Source organism: Macaca mulatta, chromosome 7 (assembly GCF_049350105.2).
Source record: "Macaca mulatta isolate MMU2019108-1 chromosome 7, T2T-MMU8v2.0, whole genome shotgun sequence".
Lineage (NCBI taxonomy): Eukaryota > Metazoa > Chordata > Mammalia > Primates > Cercopithecidae > Macaca > Macaca mulatta.
This window is the reverse complement of record NC_133412.1, coordinates 128123566-128143620: the sequence shown is the minus strand read 5'-3', so window position 1 is coordinate 128143620 and position 20055 is coordinate 128123566. Positions and strand designations below refer to the sequence as shown.

Here is a 20055-nt window from a genome sequence, read left to right as displayed (position 1 = left end):
TTCACCATGTTGGCTAGACTGGTCTCAAACTCCTGACCTCACGTGATCCACCCGCCTCAGCCTCCCAAAGTGCTGGGATTACAGGTGTGAACCACCACACCCAGCTCCAATACTTTCATATTGTCATTTTTTTTCCGATCAGTGAACATGTATTAGTTTACTAAGGCTGCTATAACAAATTGCCACAAATTTGGTGGCTTAAAACAACAGAAAATTATCTCACAGTTCAGAAGGCAGGAAGTCAGAAATTAAGGTGTCGTCATGATTGGCTCTTCCCAAGGCTCTGAGGGAGGATATGTTCCATTCCTGTCTTCTGGGTTCTGGTGGTGTGGCAATTCTTAACATTCCTTGCCTTATAGGTATATCACTCCAGTCTCTGGCATGGATTCTGCATTTAGGCTTTACTCTAAAAAGACATGTAATGATTTTGTTGTGGAAACATAGGGCAATGACTATTGTGGCCATGCCTTCTGATGCCTTCTCATTTTGAGACTAGCTGTGTTTTCTCTGAAAAGCTCTCTCGAGTCTCCTTCATTTTTATAACACTTAGGATCCATAGAAGTACTATTCAAATATTTTTCTTACCAGAATAAAAGAAAAATTAGAGGCTATAAGATTGGTTGCTGAAGGTAGAATTAATTTTTCTAAAGCTAGCAAATTTTTCTTGCTAATGCACATTCCAGCAAAGTTGTATATTTAGTGATAATTTTTCTCTTGATATGAACTACATTTTTAAGGTTTTTTGTTTTTTTTTTTTTGCCAGATTTTTATCTATGGAGAGACTCCCAGTCATTTGGATTTGTTTTGCTAATGTTTCTTACCTTAATTTTTCTTTTAGAATGGAAAATTGGTCACTGCAGTTTCTAATAATACTATTCAAGTCCACACATTTCCTGAAGGCGTTCCAGATGGTATATTGACTCGCTTCACTACAAATGCAAACCATGTGGTCTTTAATGGGGATGGTGCTAAAATTGCTGCTGGATCTAGGTAAGGCTCTTTGACATCAGAAAAGGAAATAATGTTAGAACAAAAGGCCTTGTTTATTTGTTTCAGGGTAATGTTTTCAGGACTGTGACTTACTTTTTTGTTTTTTGTTTCCTCATATATTTTTTTATCTAGTAAAGGTTTTTGAGGATAAACTTGGGCTTCTTTTTGAATTGAAATATGTTGCTTTGGCCAGGTGTGGTGGCTCACGCCTGTAATCCCAGCACTTTGGGAGGCCAAGGCGGGCGGATCACCTGAGCTCAGGAGGTCAAGACCAGCCTGACCAACATGGCAAAACCCTGTCTCTACTAATACAAAAAATCAGCTGGGTGTGGCAGCAGAGCTGGCCAGGAGGCAGAGGTTGCAGTGGGCCAAGATGGTGCCACTGCACTCCAGCCTAGGTGACAGAATAAGACACTGTCCCCCGCCCAAAAAAAAAGAAAGAAAAGAAAAGAAATGTACTGCTCTGCAGATGGCCTATTTTATAATACCGAAAGCATAGCTTGATGCAAAATTTTAAAAAATTATTTTAGGGCTTGCGTGGTGACTCATGCCTGTAATCTTAGCCCTTTGGGAGGCCAAGGCGGGCAGATCACCTGAGGTCAGGAGTTCAAGACCAGCCTGGCCAACACAGTGAAACCTCTTCTCTATTAAAAAGACAAAAATGAACTGGGCGTGGTAGCGGGCACCTGTAATCCTGGCTACTCGGGAGACTGAGGCAAGAGCATTGCTTGAACCCGGGAGACAGAGGTTGCAGTGAGCTGAGATCATGCCATTGCACTCCAGCCTGGGCGACAAGAGTGAAACTTCATCTCAAAAAAAAAAAAAAATTATTTTAGTTAGAACTTGGACTATATAGTCAGAATATTTTGGAGTTTCTCTTGATGCTTCTTTGTCATAGGAAAACAATATAATTGGTTGAATTGCTGAGGTGAAGTGAAAGGTATAGTACTTTTAAAAATGGTTGTAGCTATAATTAGATTAGCAAATAATAGAAGTTTAAGATGTAACTAAAGAAGCCATTTAGGAAGTGTTTGTATTTTAGCATAATGGGAAATCTTGACTTGTGTTTTCAGCATATTTATAGAGCAAAACTAAAAGGTAAGTCATTAAATTTGGGTGCCAAATTTTATAAGCTGCTATAAAGAAATTACAGCATTTACTCTTGTGATTTTGAAATACTTGGACAGGCTTATGCCTCTAATCCTAGCACTTTGGGAGGCTGAGGTGGGCAGATCATGAGGTAGGGAGTTCAAGACCAGCCTGACCAACATGGTGAAACCCCGTCTCTATTTAAAATACAAAAATTAGCTGGGCGTGGTAATGTGCACCTGTAACCCTAGCTACTTGGGAGGCTGAGGCAGGAGAATCGCTTGAACCCGGGAGGCGGAGGTTGCAATTGAGATCGCACCACTGCACTCCAGCCTGGGTGATAGAGCAAGACTCCATCTCAAAAAAAAAAAGAAGAGGAAGAAATATTTGGATCATAGCTTTTAGGAGAGGTGTTTTTTTTCTTTTGTTTGTTTGTTTGTTTGTATTTTGAGACAGAGTCTTGCTCTCAGGCTGGAGTGCAGTGGCGCGATCCCAGCTCACTGCAAGCTCCACCTCCTGGGTTCAAGCAATTCTCCTGTCTCAGCCTCCTGAGTAGCTGGGACTACAGGCGCCCGCCACCACGCCTGGCTAATTTTTTGTATTTTTAGTAGAGACGGGGTTTCACTGTGTTAGCCAGGATGGTCTCGATCTCCTGACCTCGTGATCCGCCTACCTTGGCCTCCCAAAGTGCTGGGATTACAGGCGTGAGCCACCGCGCCCGGCCTAGGAGAGGCCTTTGTATTAGCATTTATTCATTTGCATTACTCTTTTTGTTCTTAGTGATTTTCTAGTCAAAATTGTGGATGTGATGGATAGCAGCCAACAGAAAACATTTCGAGGACATGATGCCCCTGTTTTAAGTCTTTCCTTTGATCCTAAGGACATCTTTCTGGTAATTCTTTTTTCCTTCTCTTTTTGTGTTTTTCCTGAATATGTTTAAAAATATATTTCCTACTATCTAAAAAATTTTCTGCTAACTCTAACTTTTCAAGCTTTATTTTATTCAGGAAGAGAGTTAGCAGGAAATTTCACCCAGTTGATAAAAGGGCTTTTTGATTTAATTAATTGAACCACTTTCCGTGTGGTATTATGGCTATGACTATAGAGAAATGTGTTGTTTATTCCTGCAGGCATCAGCTAGTTGTGATGGATCTGTCAGAGTGTGGCAAATTTCAGATCAGGTAAACTCAGCAATTTAAATTTAAAGTTTTTTGCCCATTCCTGTAATAAATTGTTATATGTCATATTACTGGACCAAATTAATAATTGCTTTTCTTTAGAGTTTTCTTTGGTACCATTAAATACTTTTTGTGATCGAAGTCCACAGTAATCTAGTGTCAAAGTAAATTGTATTTGTACCTAATCACAAGGGGAATGATAATCTTATATTTAACTTTCTAAGTTTTGTAAATGAAGGGAATAAATTCAGTTATTTTATATTTGTAATGTAATGACCATGCGTTGGGCCTTGGGTTAGACAGTTAGGGATAAAAAATTATGGGTCACACTTGATTTGGAGAGTCACATATACAATTTGTTCAAATGCAGCCTAATAAAGGTTTTAAAGGAGGTACGAAATGAGGTGTTCTCCAGATTGACAGAGGGAACAGTTAAGTCTTCCCAAGACAGTCAGAGATGGCTTGGCATTTCTAGGGAGAATATGAATGTAATTGACTAAAGAAATATCTTCCACAAATAATGCCTTAATATCCACAGTTCCTTCCCTTCATTCTTGAGCTATTTAAAAGAACCGACTTTGATACTTTAACATTTTATAGTAGACCTTTGAATTTTTTTTTTTTTGTAGTCATTCTAAGAATTTCACATATTGGGGTTTTGTGTATGTGTGTATGATTATTCAGTAAGTATATCATTTGTTTATTCTGCACAGAAAATACTCTAGTTATTTAAGATTTGTACTTTTCATATCTTTGAAGGACTTAAAGCAGTTTAGGTTTATCAGGTAGTATTATAATTAAGGTACATTAAGTTGCATTTTTCTGAGATATATATTAATTTGAAGCATTTAAATATATTCAGTTCTGCATATATTTTGGGGGAGGAATTTTCATAAAGGGAAAGACATTTTCTTTTTTTACCAATTAGACATGTGCTATTAGTTGGCCACTGCTACAAAAATGCAACGATGTGATAAATGCAAAATCAATCTGCAGACTTGCTTGGCAGCCAAAAAGTGGGAAGGTAAGAGATTCTTATTTTTATTTTTATTTTTTATTAGAAACAGAGTCTTACTCTGTCGCCCACGCTGGAGTGCAGTGGCGCGATCTCGGTTCACTGCAACCTCTGCCTCCCAGGTTCTAGCAGTTCTCCTGCCTCAGCCTCCCGAGTAGCTGGGATTACAGGCGCAAACTGCCATGCCCGGCTAATTTTTTGTATTTTTAGTAGAGAGGAGGTTTCATCATGTTGCCCGGGGTGGTCTCGATCTCCTGAGCTCAGGCAGTTCACTCGCCTTGGCCTCCCAAAGTGCTAGGATTACAGACGTGAGCCACTGTGCCCGGCATGATTCTTATTTTTTAACCTTTGTTTTATTCAGTCCTTTTCAACTTTGAATGTAAAAATAGTTTTTTTAATTGTCAAAAAACTTTAAAAATTTGGATTATAAATTTTAGAGTACCAAGCCAAATAATTAGTATTGAAATGCTTTAAGAAACATTTGAACTTTATCAGGATTCATTTTAAAGTATAAATTTTGCATGAATTAATGAATTTTATATTTTCCTTCACATTCATACTTAATGGAACAACTCTGGAGACAGTTTTATTATGTCCACTCTCACTGTTAGTACCTAACATTTTGGAGGTACTAACTGATACAGTTAGACAACAGAAAAATATGAGAAATTTGAAAGGAAGAAAGAGAATGTTCATTATTTGCAAATGAAATGTTTATATATGAGTAAATCCCAAGAAAATCAACTGGGGAAGAAAATCATTACTAATAATAAGAAAATTTAGTAAGATAACTAGAAGCAAAATTGTTTGCATACAGGATTGTTATACAAATACAGGATTGTTATCCTGTATACAAACAATAGCCATTTAGAAAGTATGTAGGAAAAATAATGCATTTACTGTTACACTGAAAAAGATACAGTAACAGGTTAAATGTATAAGAAATGTGAAAGATCTATATAAAGAAAATTTTAACATGCTACCAAGAGAAGTAAAAGAAGACTTGGATAAATAGAAACATATACTCTTAGAAAGGAATTTTTGATATAAATAAAGATGTCAGTTTTTCCCTAAATTAATCTATAGTTTTGATAACATTCACATATAAAATACCAGGCTGTGTGTGGTGGCTCATGCCTGTAATCCCAGCACTTTGGGAAGCTGAGGCAGGAGAACCGCTTGAGCTCAGGAGTTTGACACCAGCCTGGGCAACATAGTGAGACCTTATCTACACAAAAAAATGAAGATTAGCCAGGTGTGGTGGCATATTCCTGTAATCCCATCTACTTGGGAGACTGAGGCAGGAGGATCACTTGAGCCCAGAAGATTAAAGCTGCAGTAGGCTATGATCTTGTCACTGCACTCCAGCCTGGGCAATGGAGCAAAACCCTGCCTCAAAAATAAAAATATCTTATCTGAAGGCTCTTAGAAAAAAAAAAAGAAAACAAAATAAAATAAAAGTACCAATAAGATGTCTGGGAGGACCAAATTGAGCTGATTCTAAAGCCCATGTGGGCTTTCCACGCTACCCAGAGAAGGGTCCATATGATATTCTGGATTCTCATCATAATTTAAAGGGAAACTTTCACAATGTCTAGAACCCTCGATGTCCTGCAAATGAAGGAGAAGGATGTCCTTAAGTTCCTTGCAGCAGGAACCCACTTAGGTAGCACCAGCTTTGTCTTCCAGATGGAACAGTACATCTATAAAATAAAAAGTGACGGCATCTACATCATTAATCTGAAGAGGACCTGGGAGAAGCTTCTGCTGGGAGCTTGTGCCACTGTTGCTGTTGAAAACCCTACCGACGTCAGTCTCATATCATCTGGGAATACTGGCCAGAGGGCCATGCTAAAGTTTGCTGCTGCCACTGGAGTCACTCCAATTGCTGGCTGCTTCACTCCTGGAACTTTCACTAACCAGATCCAGGCAGTCTTTTAGGAGCCACAGCTTCTTAAAATGACTAATCCCAGGGCTGAATACCAGCCTCTCACAGAGGCAACTTATGTTAACCTACCTACTATTGCTCTGTGTCGCACAGATTTTCCTCTGTGCTGTGTGGACACTACCATCCCATGCAACAGCAAGGGAGCTCACTCAGTGGGATTGATGTGGTGGATGCCGATCCAGGAAGTTCACATGCGTGGCACCATTTCCTGTGGGAGGTCATGCCTGATCTCTACTTCTATAGAGTTCCCGAAGAGATTGAAAAAGAAGGGCAGGCTGCTGCTAAAAAGGCTGTGACCCAGGAGGAATTTCAGGGTGAATGGACTGCTCCAACTCCTGAGTTCGGTACTCCTCAACCTGAGGTTGCAGACTGGTCTGAAGGTGTGCAGGTGCCCTCTGTGCCTATTTAGCAATTTCCTCCTGAAAACTGGTGTGCTCAGCCTGCCACGGAGGACTGGTTTGTGGCTCCCCACTGCTCAGACCACTGAATGCATGGGAACAACCACTGTGTGATCTTAAGCTGTTCTTGCACAGGCTCTGAAGCAACATGGAAATAAGGTTGATGGAAAATAAACATTGGGTCGGGTTTGATGGCTCATGCCTATAATCCCAGCACTTTGGGAGGCTGAGGCAGGTGGATCACTTGAGGCCACAAGTTCAAGACCAGCCTGGGCAACATGGCGAAACCCTGTCTCTACTAAAAATACAGAAATTAGCTGGGCGTGGTGGCACACACCTGTAATCCCAGCTACTTGGGAGTCTCGGGCATAAGAACTGCTTGAACCCGGGAGGCGGAGGTTGCAGTGAGACGAGATTACAATACTGCACTCTAGCCCCGGTGACAGAGCAAGACTCTATCTCAAAAAAGAAAATAAACAATTGGTTTCTTAAAAAAATGAGAAAATCCATGTGGAAAATGAAAAATTTTGAAAAAGAAGTGTTGCAAATAATCTAATTCAATCAGATAATAAAGTTATGAGAGTTAAAAGTTTGCTATTGAGTTATGAATAGACACATACCTGTTAAAGAGATAAATAGACCCAAATGTATATGGAAAGTTAGTGTATATAAAGGTAGAGAAAAGGAGATTTAGCAAACGTATTAGCACAAGGATATGAATACCAGGAAGTGGGAATCTTTGAGGACCATCTTGGAAGCTTTCTTCCACATGATGAGTTTGTATATAGGTATTTACTATATTATTATTTCAACTTTTCTATTCTTTCGAAATTTTTCAGAAAATAAAAGTAGATCATACAAAAAGTAAATAATTTTGCATGATACAAAATATTATAGTCACAGTACAAATGACAAACTGGGGAAGAAAGTTTGAAACAATAAAACACAGCTAATTTCCATAGTATGCAAAGTATTCTTACAAATCAGTAAAAACCCATTAGAAAGATAAGCAAAGACATGAGCAGACAGTGTACATAAAAAGTATACAGTTGGTGGCCGGGCACAGTGGCTCACGCCTATAATCCCAGCACTTTGAGAGACTGAGGTGTGTGCATCAACTGAGGTCAGGAGTTCGAGACCAGCCTGGCCAACGTGATAAAACCCTGCCTCTACTGAAAATACAAAAATTAGCCAGGTGTGGTGGTGTGCACCTGTAGTCCCAGCTACTCGGGAGGCTGAGGCAGGAGAATTGCTTGAACCTGGGAGACAGTGGTTGCAGTGAGCTGAGATGGCACTACTTCTCTCCAGCCTGGGCAATATATATATATAAATATACAGTTTGTTTTTCTTTCTTTTGTAGATATATACACACACACACAATTGGCTTTTAAAATTATTTTTTCTTTCCTTTTTTTGAGACATGGTCTCACTCTGTTGCCCAGGCTGGAATGCAGTGGCATGATCATGATTCACTGAAACCTCTGCCTCCTGGACTCAGTTACATCCTCCCACCTCAGTCCCCCACCCGAGTAGCTGGGACTAGAGGCACGCGCCCACAATGGCTGGCTAATTTTTTTATTTTTTGTAGAGACAGGGTCTCATTATGTTACTCAGGCTGGTCTCAAACTCCTGAGCTCAAGTGATCTGCCTGTCTCAGCCTCCCAAAGTGCTGAGATTATAGGCCTGAGCTACCACACCTAGCCCATGTGAACTTTTAACAATGTACATTCTAGAGTAAAGTGATAATTGAGCTCAAGGAAATGTAGTGTGTATTTTTTTCTTTGCTTACAAAAAAATCTAATTGAAAATTATTTAAAATAAAGATTTTATTATATATTACTAATTGTTTTTTGGATAATCATGGAATGAATACACAGTTTTTTCTACTAATCAGTTTCTTTAGAAGAATGCATAAGAAGATACATTTCTTGTTTTTCAAGATATTTGAAGGATTCTGTCTTTATTTTCCGCCAACAAATGGGAGGAATTTTTAAATTAGAAGGGCCTAGATTCCTTAAGAAGTAGTATTGAAGGTCAGGCACGGTGTCTCACGCTGTAATCTCAACACTTTGGGAGGCTGAGGCAGGAGGATCACTTGAGGCCAGAGTTCAGTACCAGCTTGAGCAACACAGCGAGACCCCATCTCTTAAAAAAAAAAAAAAGAAAAAAAAGACACACACACACACACACACACACACCAGGAAAAAAATTAGTTGGGCTGTAGTCCTAGCTATTTGGGAGGCTGAAGCAGGAAGATCCTTTGACCCCAGGAGTTTGAGGCTCAGTGAATTATGATCACACCACTGCACTCCAGCGTGGGTGACAGAGCAAGACTATCTTTTGGAGGGGAAAAAAGTAATCGTATTAAAAGTGCTAGTAATTACAAGTTCTTCATTTTTTGGTGGGGGAAAAAAGTAATCGTATTAAAAGTACTAGTAATTACAAGTTCTCCATTTTTTGGTGGGGGCAGAAAGTTATCTTATTAAAAGTACTAGTAATTACAAGTTCTCCATTTTTTGGTGGGGGAAAAAAGTAATTGTATTAAAAGTACTAGTAATTACAAGTTCTCCATTTTTTGGTGGGGGGAAAAAGTGATCTTACTAAAAGTACTAGTAATTACAAGTTCTCCATTTTTTGGTGCAAGCAATAGAGTGATCACCTTTATTTTTTTCTCTTCCCATGACAAATTATCACCTATTTTTTGCTTAATGAAGTTTTAAGTAATATTCTGAGTTTCATTAGTTGCCAGTTAAAATACAGGTTTGTGCCTGGCACAGTGGTGTATGCCTGTAGTCCCAGCTACTTAGAAGGCTGAGCCAGGAAGATCCCTTGAACCCAGGAGTTGAAGACCAACCTGGGCAACACAGTGAGACACCGTCTCTTAAAAACAGAAACAATAAAAACTAATTTGCTTTTATGTCTTGTAAATTTATCTGAATGAATTTTGTGTCTTTTTCCGTCTTCAAGTTCAGTTTAATGTAAACTTTTGTTTAAGTTGTTTATCTTTTCTAATAGTTACTGGCAATTCCTGTGGAAAAATCTGTTAAGCTATATAGAAGAGAAACTTGGAGTCATCAATTTGATCTTTCAGATAATTTCATCTCTCAGGTAGGTTTTATAAAGTGACATTTTCAGTGGGCTATAAGGAGCAGTTAATGCATAGTTTGCCTGAATACAGTTGCAGTTAAATATTATTGAATTGGAAAACAACTCCTGGCTGTTGTATGTGGTCCATCTTCTAACAACTCATCCTTTCTTCATTTAATCATAACTGGATACGAAATAGGTCTTTATTATAAGAAGTCAAATTTAACCCTTGCATCGTATTTGCACAAGTTATTCTAAAGCTATCAGTAGTTAGCCTTTATTGTTAAGTAAGTTTCACTGAGACTTGTGATCATGGACTCTGAAATTTTAGAGCAAGAAAGGTTGTTGGTCTGTTTTCTCTTTCTTTTACATGCACAGATATTTATAGTTAAGGAAATGTAAGCCCAGTAGGTCATCAATGGCTTATTAAAGTTCACTTACTAGTTTTCTTCATCTTGGTTGTGAATGCTAAGAGAATGTCTTGAATTGTCTCTCTAGGATAATAACATTTTTTAGGTTTTAGGTTTTGCTTTGAAACTTGTGCCAGTGGCTGGACACAGTGGCTCATACCTGTAATCCCAGCACTTTGAGAGACTGAGGCAGGAGGATTGCTTGAGGCCAGGAATCCGAAACCAACCTGGGCAACAAAACAAGACTCCATTTCTACAAAAAAATACTAAAAAATTAGCCAGGTGTAGTGGTGCGTGCCTGTAGTCCTAGCTACCTGGGAGGCCGAGGCAGGAGGATCACTTGAGCTTCAAGAGTTGGAAGTTGCAGTGAATAATGATGGTGCCACTGCCACTGCACTGCAGCCTCAGTGACAGAGCAAGATCCTGACTCTAAAAATAAAATAAAATTGTTCCAGTATAACTTTTTCATGATAAAGTAATAGCTGATAGTGATACTTGAATATTATTGAAAAATAAGGTTAGAAAATAAGCAAACTCTACAATACCTCGCGGCTCTTCCTTTCCAACTTGGACCCGGCAGAATGGCTCCCGCAAGGAAGGGTGGCAAGAAGGAAAAGGGCCGTTCTGCCATCAACGAGATGGTGACCCGAGAATACACCATCAACATTCACAAGCGCATCCATGGAGTGGTTTTCAAGAAGCGTGCCCCTCGGGCACTCAAAGAGATTCGGAAATTTGCCATGAAGGAGATGGGAACTCCAGATGTGCGCATTGATACTAGGCTCAACAAAGCTGTCTGGGCCAGAGGAATAAGGAATGTCCCATACCGAATCCGTGTGCGGCTGTCCAGAAAACGTAATGAAGATGAAGATTCACCAAATAAGCTCTATACTTTGGTTACCTATGTACCTGTTACCACTTTCAAAAATCTACAGACAGTCAGTGTGGATGAGAAACTGATCGCTGATCGTCAAATACATCAAATAAAGTTATAAAATTGAAAAAAATAAAAGCAAACTTTGTCTTGTCATTTGTGTATCAAATATAATTAGAAATAATATAGAACAGGGATATAAACATTTGAATTTGGTTGATTGCTCTCCAAATTCTTGAAAAAAAAATGTAAAGAAAATTGAATTTGGTAATAAAATGAGTATTTAGTTTGAAATTTTACAAAATCATTATTTATTGACTGCTTTTCTTTACAGACCCTCAATATAGTAACCTGGTCTCCCTGTGGGCAATATTTAGCTGCAGGTAGTATTAATGGTCTAATTATAGTTTGGAATGTGGAAACCAAAGACTGCATGGAAAGGTATGATTTAGTATATCTTTTGTCTCTTCTTTGCTCATCGTTATTAGTTTTGTATTTGTTTTATTTCGAAACATTTCAAATTTGCCATCAGATTGTCAGAATGAAAATATAATTAAATTTATATTATTTATAAATTATTGTCAAAAGTCACTTAATCTTTACTAAAATTTACCTAAAGAAATGTACAGTTTATATTTTTCTTGACAGTATTTTTAGAAACTACTTTTTAATTTTTAGGGTGAAACATGAGAAAGGTTATGCAATTTGTGGTCTGGCATGGCATCCTACTTGTGGTCGAATATCATATACTGATGCAGAAGGAAATCTAGGGCTTCTAGAGAATGTTTGTGACCCCAGTGGAAAGACATCAAGCAGTAAGGTAAAAAGAAGTATGGTACAACGGTTTCTCCAAAATGTTTCTGTGATCATATGGATTTGGAAGACACCACAAAACTGCCTTATTTTCTTGGAAAATTACTTTTCATGTTACTATAGTAGATTCTGAGTAGTAATCTATAGTAAGAAAACTTCTTACTTGTTCAACCCGATGTCTCCCAAGTGTATTTTACTAAGAAACTTTTTTCTCTGTATATAATGCCTTTCCAAGGAATACCTTTCATTAAATACTATTTCGTATCAGATCTCAGTTTGGCCTGCAAACTATATCTACTCTGAATTAGCCTTAACTCTTAGAACTACTCATACACCTCCTGTGCTTAGCCAAACAGCTTTACTGAGCAACTTTAAACAGGCACCTTGTTTTATACCTTCTTGCTTTTGTTCATTATTCACCCTGCCTAGTAGATGTATCTATTTATATTCAAGTCTTAGTTTAGACTTCTGATTACAGATTGCAGACTTAATACATGCCTTTATATCTGTCCCTCCTGGAACTCCCACAAAGACTATTCTAAAGGCATTTTTTTGAATGCATAATCCCATAAGGTTTAAGAAGACAGTTGAAGGGATGATTATAAAAATAATTTTGAGCCCTGCTGCAGTGGCTCACACCTGTAATCTCAACACTTTGGGAGGGTATCTTGAGCCCAGGAGTTTGAGATCAGCCTGGGCAACATGGTGGGACCCCATCTCTACAAAAAATAAAAATTAGGCAAGTATGGTGGTGTGTGCTTGTAGTCTTATGCTCCTACTCAGGAGGCTGAGGTGGGAGGATCACTAGAGCTTAGGAGGTTGAGGCTACAGCAAGCTATGATTATGCCACTGCACTCCAGCCTGGATGGCAGTGAGACCCCATCTAAAAAATAAAAATTAAAAAAGGGAGGCTAGAGAATAGAAGGATGATTGGAAACTCACTTCAACTTCTCAAAAAGTTGAATTCTAAAACTAGTTTCTGGAAGCTGAGGTGCTACTCAGTTTGCCTCACTGAATCCCCAGAGATTCAGAATTTGGTAGCACTAGGTACTTCTAAAAGTGGGGCCGAAGACAGGAGAGGTGATTTAATAAACAAGTAGAGTCCTCTAGTTTCAACATATGTGTTCAAAGCTGAGTACCTGCCCTCCCCTGTCTTCACATGCATTCTGGCAGAATGTTGGAGATTTGTTTTTTTAGAAAAGATGAAATAGACTGTCCTTGGTCTAGGGACACTGGTTACAGTTGAATGGTCTTGGGTAAGGGGGAAATACTGTACTGAAAACAGAGGATTAAATGAAAGATTAGATACTTGAGTGTTGAAATGACCATCTCAGTTCTACTAGGTTCTCAGAACATTGTCAGCCAGCGTTAGGCGTTTCAGGCAGGAGATTGGGAAAATCATCTTTGGCAAATTTGTCTAAGAGAAAAGATGTAAAGAGAGAGTTTAACTCCAGGGAAAACAAAAAGTTGTAAAAGAAAGGACAAGTGATCATAGTATACTATATCTGTTAAAAGATAGGAATAATGCCAGCCACTTGGGGTTATTGGGAGGATTAAGTGAATTACATATAGTTAGAACAGTGTCTAGCACACTTCATAAGTTTGACGTACTTTAAAAGTGTTGGCTATTATTTTTATTCAGCTATGAATAACATTTGCATGAGCTTACTAACCTAAATACTGTATATTGATTGAACCACAAGGAGGATGTATCTATCTATATTGGGAGAATTGGGGTCGGAGAATAGTGTACATGCAAGCATGGCAGTTGGGGTGGTTATGAAAGGGTACCAAATCCTCATCTTCCATAGATGGAAGTTAATAGGATCTATTAAACACAGTGATTAAAAGTGAAAAAAAGGCCGGGCGCGGTGGCTCAAGCCTGTCATCCCAGCACTTTGGGAGGCCGAGGCGGGCGGATCACAAGGTCAGGAGATCGAGACCACAGTGAAACCCCGTCTCTACTAAAAATACAAAAAATTAGCCGGGCGCGGTGGCAGGCGCCTGTAGTCCTAGCTACTCAGGAGGCTGAGGCAGGAGAATGGCGTGAACCCAGGAGGCGGAGCTTGCAGTGAGCCGAGATCGCGCCACTGCACTCCAGCCTGGGCAACAGCGTGAGACTCCGTCTCAAAAAAAAAAAAAAAGTGAAAAAAAAAATTCTGCTAGAATATGATTTACAGGTATGGAAGAAGTAGCAAAGAAACAACTAAAAGAGCTGGAAAGATTTATTCTGTAGAGAAGTAAGTTGGGGCTGTGGAGAGGGCTATTTTCATGGCACACCTTGTAAAACTTTTCAACTAATATATATGTATGTGTAACATTGGTAAACACAAAAAGTGAATTCAGAAAAAAATTCTTGGCTGGGCGCGGTAGCTCATAGCTGCAATCCCAGCACTTTGGGAGGCCGAGGCCGGTGGATCATCTGAGGTCAGGAGTTCAAGACCAGCCTGGCCAACATGACGAAACCCCAACTCTACTAAAAATACAAAAATTAGCTGGGCTAATTTCACACCTGTGAACATTTTATCGCCTTCATCATAAATATGAGGCACAGTCCCCCATTAAAAAAATTTTGTTTCTTTGAGACAGAGTCTCCTCTGTTGCCTAGGCTGGAGTGCGATGGCGGCTCCCTGCAACCTCCACCTCCTGGGTTCAAGCGATTCTCCTGCCTCAGCCTCCCAAGTAGGTAGGATAACAGGCACCTGCCACAACGCCCGGCTAATTTTTTGTATTTTTAGTAGAGATGGGGTTTCACCATGTTGGCCAGGCTGTTCTTAAATTCCTGACCTCAGGTGATCCACTTACCTCAGCCTCCCAAAGTGCTACGATTACAGGCATGGGCCACTACGCCTGACCTCCCCGTTTTTTTTTTGTTGTTGTTGTTTTTTTTTGAGAAGGAGTCTGGCTCTGTCGCCCGGGCTGGAGTACAGTGGCCGAATCTCAGCTCACTGCAAGCTCCGCCTTCCGGGTTTACGCCATTCTCCTGCCTCAGCCTCCCGAGTAGCTGGGAACACAGACGCCCGCCACCTCGCCCGGCTAGTTTTTTGTATTTTTTAGTAGAGACGGGGTTTCACCGTGTTAGCCAGGATGGTCTCGATCTCCTGACCTCGTGATCCGCCCGTCTCGGCCTCCCAAAGTGCTGGGATTACAGGCTTGAGCCACCGCGCCCGGCCTCCTCCCCGTTTTTTTAATAAGAAAATCTAAAAACAGTTTTTTACCAACTTGAGTACATAAACTTTTAGGATTATAAATGGATTGGTTAAATATCTTCTTATAGCACTTAGTTATTAATTTACTCATATGAAGTATTTTTCAATTTATGGATTTAGAAATACTTTTCATCTCATTTTATTAAACATCAGTTTTCAGAGCACAATTATGTTTACTTCCATTTAAAAGGTTTATGACGGTCTGGGTATGGTGGATCACGCCTATAATTCCAGCACTTTTGGAGGCCGAGGTGGATTTATCACCTGAGGTCAGGAGTTCAAGAATAGCCTGGCGAACATAGTGAAACCCTATCTCTACAGAAAATACAAAGCTTAGCCAGGTGTGGTTGTGTAGGCCTGTAATCCTAGATACTCAGGAGGCGGAGGCAGGAGAATCACTTGAACCTGGGAGATGGAGTTTGCAGTTAGCCAAGATCATGCCACTGCACTCCAGCCTGGGTGACAAAGTGAGACTCTGTGTCAAAAAAGAAAAAAAAGGCCGGGCGTAGTGGCTCATGCCCGCAATCCCAGCACTTTGGGAAGCCAAGACGGGCGGATCACAAGGACAAGAGATCGAGACCATCCTGGCCAACATGGTGAAACCCCATCTCTACTAAAAATACAAAAATTAGCTGGACGTGGTGGCGCGCGCCTGTAGTCCCAGCTACTTGGGAAACTGAAGCAGGAGAATAGCTTGAACCCAGGAGGCGGAGGTTGCAGTGAGCCGAGATCGCACCACTACACTCCAGCCTGGCAACAGAGCGAGGCTCCACTCTGTCAATAAATAAATAAATAAATGAATGAAAATAAAAGGTTTATGATGTAATATTTTTTAATCTGTTAATGGTGTTCTTATTAGACTTTTATACCAAACTATAAATTTCCTTTGGCTTAACATTTGTACAGTTTTTATTCATCCTATAGGAGTAACTTGAGATCTTTCCAGTGTATCTGCTTACCATTTCACTTTTTAAAGTGATCTAAAAATTTGTTTATTTTGAGACAGGGTCTCACTCTGTCACTCATGCTGGAGTGCAGTGGTGAGATCATGGCTCACTGTAGCCTCGACCTTCCAGGCTCAGGTGATCCTCCCACCTCAGCCTCCCAGGTAGCTGGGACTGTAGACCCATGCCACCATGCCTGGCTAATTTTTTGTGGAGATGAGATTTCATCATGTTGTCCAGGCTGGTCTTGGATTCCTGGGCTCAAGCCATCCACGTGCTTCGGCTTCCCAAAGTTCTGAGATTACAGGTGTGAATCACCATGCCGGGGCTTTATGTAGAATTTCTTTGCCTTCTTTGTTTTTCTATTGGTTCTATCACTTTATTTTTATAAGTATCAAAACAGTAACTTTAACTGAGATAATATAAAGAAAATGTATCTTATGCAGTATCTTGTTCAAAATAAAAGTAAATGAGAGCATGTCTTACAATATGAGAGACTTTATAGGAACTTTATCATATTAATGTGACTTTGCTGGGAAATGACTTCTGAGGAATAAAATCTTATTTTATATTTTGGCATATACCATATTTGTTTACATGTCAGTCCCTATACTCCTATCCCATCCCCAGACTATAAGGCATTTGAAATAAGAACTGGGTCTTATCGTGTAAATATAAATGCAATTCTTATAAATACATTTACTAATTATTCTTATCTGTTCAGTGAGTTTGCTACTTGGTAGAATTTATAGGTGCATATTAAAAGATTACCTTTTTAGTAATTGAGTTTTTCTAAATCATTCACTTTTATAATTTGTATTAATTTGTTCAAGGTATCTAGCAGAGTGGAAAAGGATTACAATGATCTTTTTGATGGTGATGATATGAGTAATACTGGTGATTTTCTAAATGACAATGCAGTCGAGATCCCTTCTTTTTCAAAAGGGATTATAAATGATGATGAAGATGATGACCTCATGATGGCTTCAGGTCGTCTTAGACAACGAAGTCACATCCTAGAAGATGATGAAAACTCAGTTGGTAAGAATTTGACTTTGTGCATGTGATTATCCTGTTGATTAATATTTTGGATTTTTTATTAACACTGTTAAAGTCATTATTGAATTTGTAGAATGTAGCTAAAATGGTGCTTAGAGGAAACTTTATAGCATTAGGACTTTGTTTAAAAAGGTTTCAAATCTATAATCCAAGCTTCTGTTGTGGCAGACTAGAAAAAGAGAAAACTAAACCCCAAGCAAATAGAAGGAAGGAAATAATGCAGAGCAAAATTCAACAAAATTGACAACAGAAAAAGACAACAAACTATAGAGAAAGTCAATGAGACCAAAAGCTGGTTCTTTGAGAAGATCAATAAGGCTGGGCATGGTGGCTCATGCCTATAATCCCAGCACTTTGGGAGGCTGAAATGGGCAGATCACTTGAGGTTAGGAGTTCAAGACCAGCCTGGCCAACATGGTAAAACCCTGTCTCTACAAAAATACAAAAATTAGCTGGGTGTGGTGATGCATGCCTGTAATCCCAGCTACTCAGGAGACTGAGGCAAGAGGCTCACTTGAACCCAGGAAGCGGAGGTTGCAGTGAGCTGAGATCGCGTCACTGCATGCCCTCCTGGGCAACAGAGCAAGACTCCATCTCAAAAGAAAAGATCAATAAAATTAATAAATATCTATCGTGGTTGATCAGTAAAGAGAAGACACAAATTACTAACATAGAGAATGAAAGAGGGGTGGGCCATCACTATAGATCTGTAGATTTGTGCTATCTAATATGTAGTAGCCACTAGCCACAGGTAGCTGTTGAGCACTTGAAATGTGGTTAGTTCAAATTGAGATATGTTATGAGTGCAACCAGACTTTTTTTTTTTTTTTTTTTTTGAGGCGGAATCTCTCTCTGTCACCCAGACTGGAGTGCAGTGGTGTGATTTTGGCTCACTGCAACCTCTGCCTCCGGGATTCAAGTGATTCTCATGCCTCAGCCTCCTGACTAGCTGGGATTATAGGCACACGCCAACATACCTGGCTAATTTTTGTATTTTTAGTAGAGATGGGGTTTTACCATGGAGTGCAGCCAGATTTTGAAGACAATATGAAAAAAAGAATGTAAAACTCCTGGAAAATTTTGTATACATAGTACATGTCGAAATGATAATATGTATTTTAAATGCACTATATTATTAAAATTATGGCTGTTTTCTTTTTACTTTTTAAACATAGCTATTAGAAAATTTAAAATTACAGCTGTAACTCACATTATTTGTCTGTATGGCAGCGCTACTATTAATATCAAAAGCATAATGGAAATATTATGAATAACTATGCCCATAAATTTAACAACTTAAATGAAATGGACGAATTTTCTGAAAGACACAAACTACCTCGCTAACTCAAGAAGTAATAGATAACCTGAATAGTATTGTATTGTTAAAGAAATTGAGATGGTAATTTAAAATCTTTGAATAGAGTGCTTATTGTAACAACTCACATGCTAAAATAACACTTGAACATTATCAAGTAAAATGCCAATGTGCAGTGCTATGTTGTGCTGTTTAAAGTCATATAGAGTTTATAGAACCACAGTCCTCAAATGTTTTGGTCTCAGTAGACTTTATACTCTAAAAAATTTTGAGGACCCTTCAGAGAGCATTTATTTATATAGAGTTATGTCTATTGTCATTTACATATTAGAAATTAAAATTCAGAAATTTAAAAATATTTATTCACTTAAAAATAACAATAAACACGTAAACATGAATACTTTTTTATTAAGAACAAAAAAAATTTAGTGAGAAGAGTGGCATTGCAATCTTTGTAATGTCTGTCATAGAGGACAGCTGGATTCTCTCATCTTCTGGATTAAGTCTATTGCCATACATTGTTTTTGTTTCAAGTGTATGAAGAAAATTTGGCCTCACATAAATATGTAATATGAAAAGAGAGAAGTATTTTTTTTTTTTTTTTTTTTGAGACGGAGTCTCGCTCTGCCGCCCAGGCTGGAGTGCAGTGGCCGGATCTCAGCTCACTGCAAGCACCGCCTCCCGGGTTCACGCCATTCTCCTGCCTCAGCCTCCAGAGTAGCTGGGACTACAGGCGCCCGCCACCGCGTCCGGCTAGTTTTTTGTATTTTTTAGTAGAGACGGGGTTTCACCGTGTTAGCCAGGATGGTCTCGATCTCCTGACCTCGTGATCCGCCCATCTCGGCCTCCCACAGTGCTGGGATTACAGGCTTGAGCCACCGCGCCCGGCCGAGAGAAGTATTTTAAGAAATCTTTTAATAGCACATTCAACTAATTGTGGATATTCTTTGATGTTGCACCAAGACTCAGAAGATGATCATTTCCTAAAGATTACTTGCAAAGGTAATCTGAAAACTTCAGTGAACTCTTACGGCTCTATTATGTTAAAATTCATTGGTCTGGCTGGGAATGGTGGCTCACACCTGTAATCCCAGCACTTTGCGAGGCCCAGGCAGGAGGATTGCTTGAGGCCGGGAGTTCAAGACCAGCCAGGGCAACATAGTGAGACCTTCTTTCTAGAAAAAACTTTAAAAATTAGCCAGGTGTGGTAGTGTGTGCCTGTAGTCCCACCTACTTGGGAGGCTAAGGTAGGAGGATCTCTCGAGGCTGAGAGGTGAAGGCTGCAGTGAGCCATGATTGCAACAGTGAGCTCCAGGCAGGACAACAGAGCAAGACCCTGTCTCAGAAAAAAATAAAATAAAAAAATTCATTGATCTGACTTGAATGTTGAATGGATTTTTTAAAATCATGTTTAATTTTGTAACATATGAATTGATAATACTGGTTCACTGAAGTTTATAGATCTTTATTTTGACACTTTTTATTTAATATAAAGTATTTGTTTTTGTTTTTTATTATATGTTGTTTTTAATTAATTAATTTTTGTTTTTAGAGATAGCGTCTTGCTCTGTCACCTAGACTGGAGTGCAGTGGTATGCACCTCAGTATAACCTTGAACTCCTGGGCTCAAGCAGATCTCCCACTCAGCCTTCTGGGTAGCTAGGACTACAGATGCATGCCACCATGCCCATCTAATTTTTTATTTTTTATAGAGATGGAATCTTGC

General features: G+C 39.2%; 1 protein-coding gene and 1 pseudogene across 6 annotated transcripts in view; both read left to right on the top strand.

The window, feature by feature from the left end:
* The window catches only part of WDHD1 (WD repeat and HMG-box DNA binding protein 1), an 85000-nt gene that overhangs the window by 17320 nt on the left and 47625 nt on the right, over window positions 1–20055 (top strand). For 4 of the 6 annotated variants that reach the window (XM_077941041.1, XM_015143727.3, XM_015143726.3 and 1 more), the window contains 8 exons: window positions 839–990; window positions 2860–2971; window positions 3210–3260; window positions 4186–4281; window positions 9634–9726; window positions 11324–11430; window positions 11668–11809; window positions 16789–16996. In XM_077941041.1, coding sequence (XP_077797167.1) covers window positions 839–990; window positions 2860–2971; window positions 3210–3260; window positions 4186–4281; window positions 9634–9726; window positions 11324–11430; window positions 11668–11809; window positions 16789–16996 — 961 coding nt within the window. The remainder of the gene's footprint in view (window positions 1–838; window positions 991–2859; window positions 2972–3209; window positions 3261–4185; window positions 4282–9633; window positions 9727–11323; window positions 11431–11667; window positions 11810–16788; window positions 16997–20055) is intronic. The other 2 variants (XM_077941042.1, XM_015143729.3) reach the window with 1 other exon arrangement.
* Window positions 10674–11127, top strand: LOC106999438 (large ribosomal subunit protein eL31 pseudogene; annotated as a pseudogene).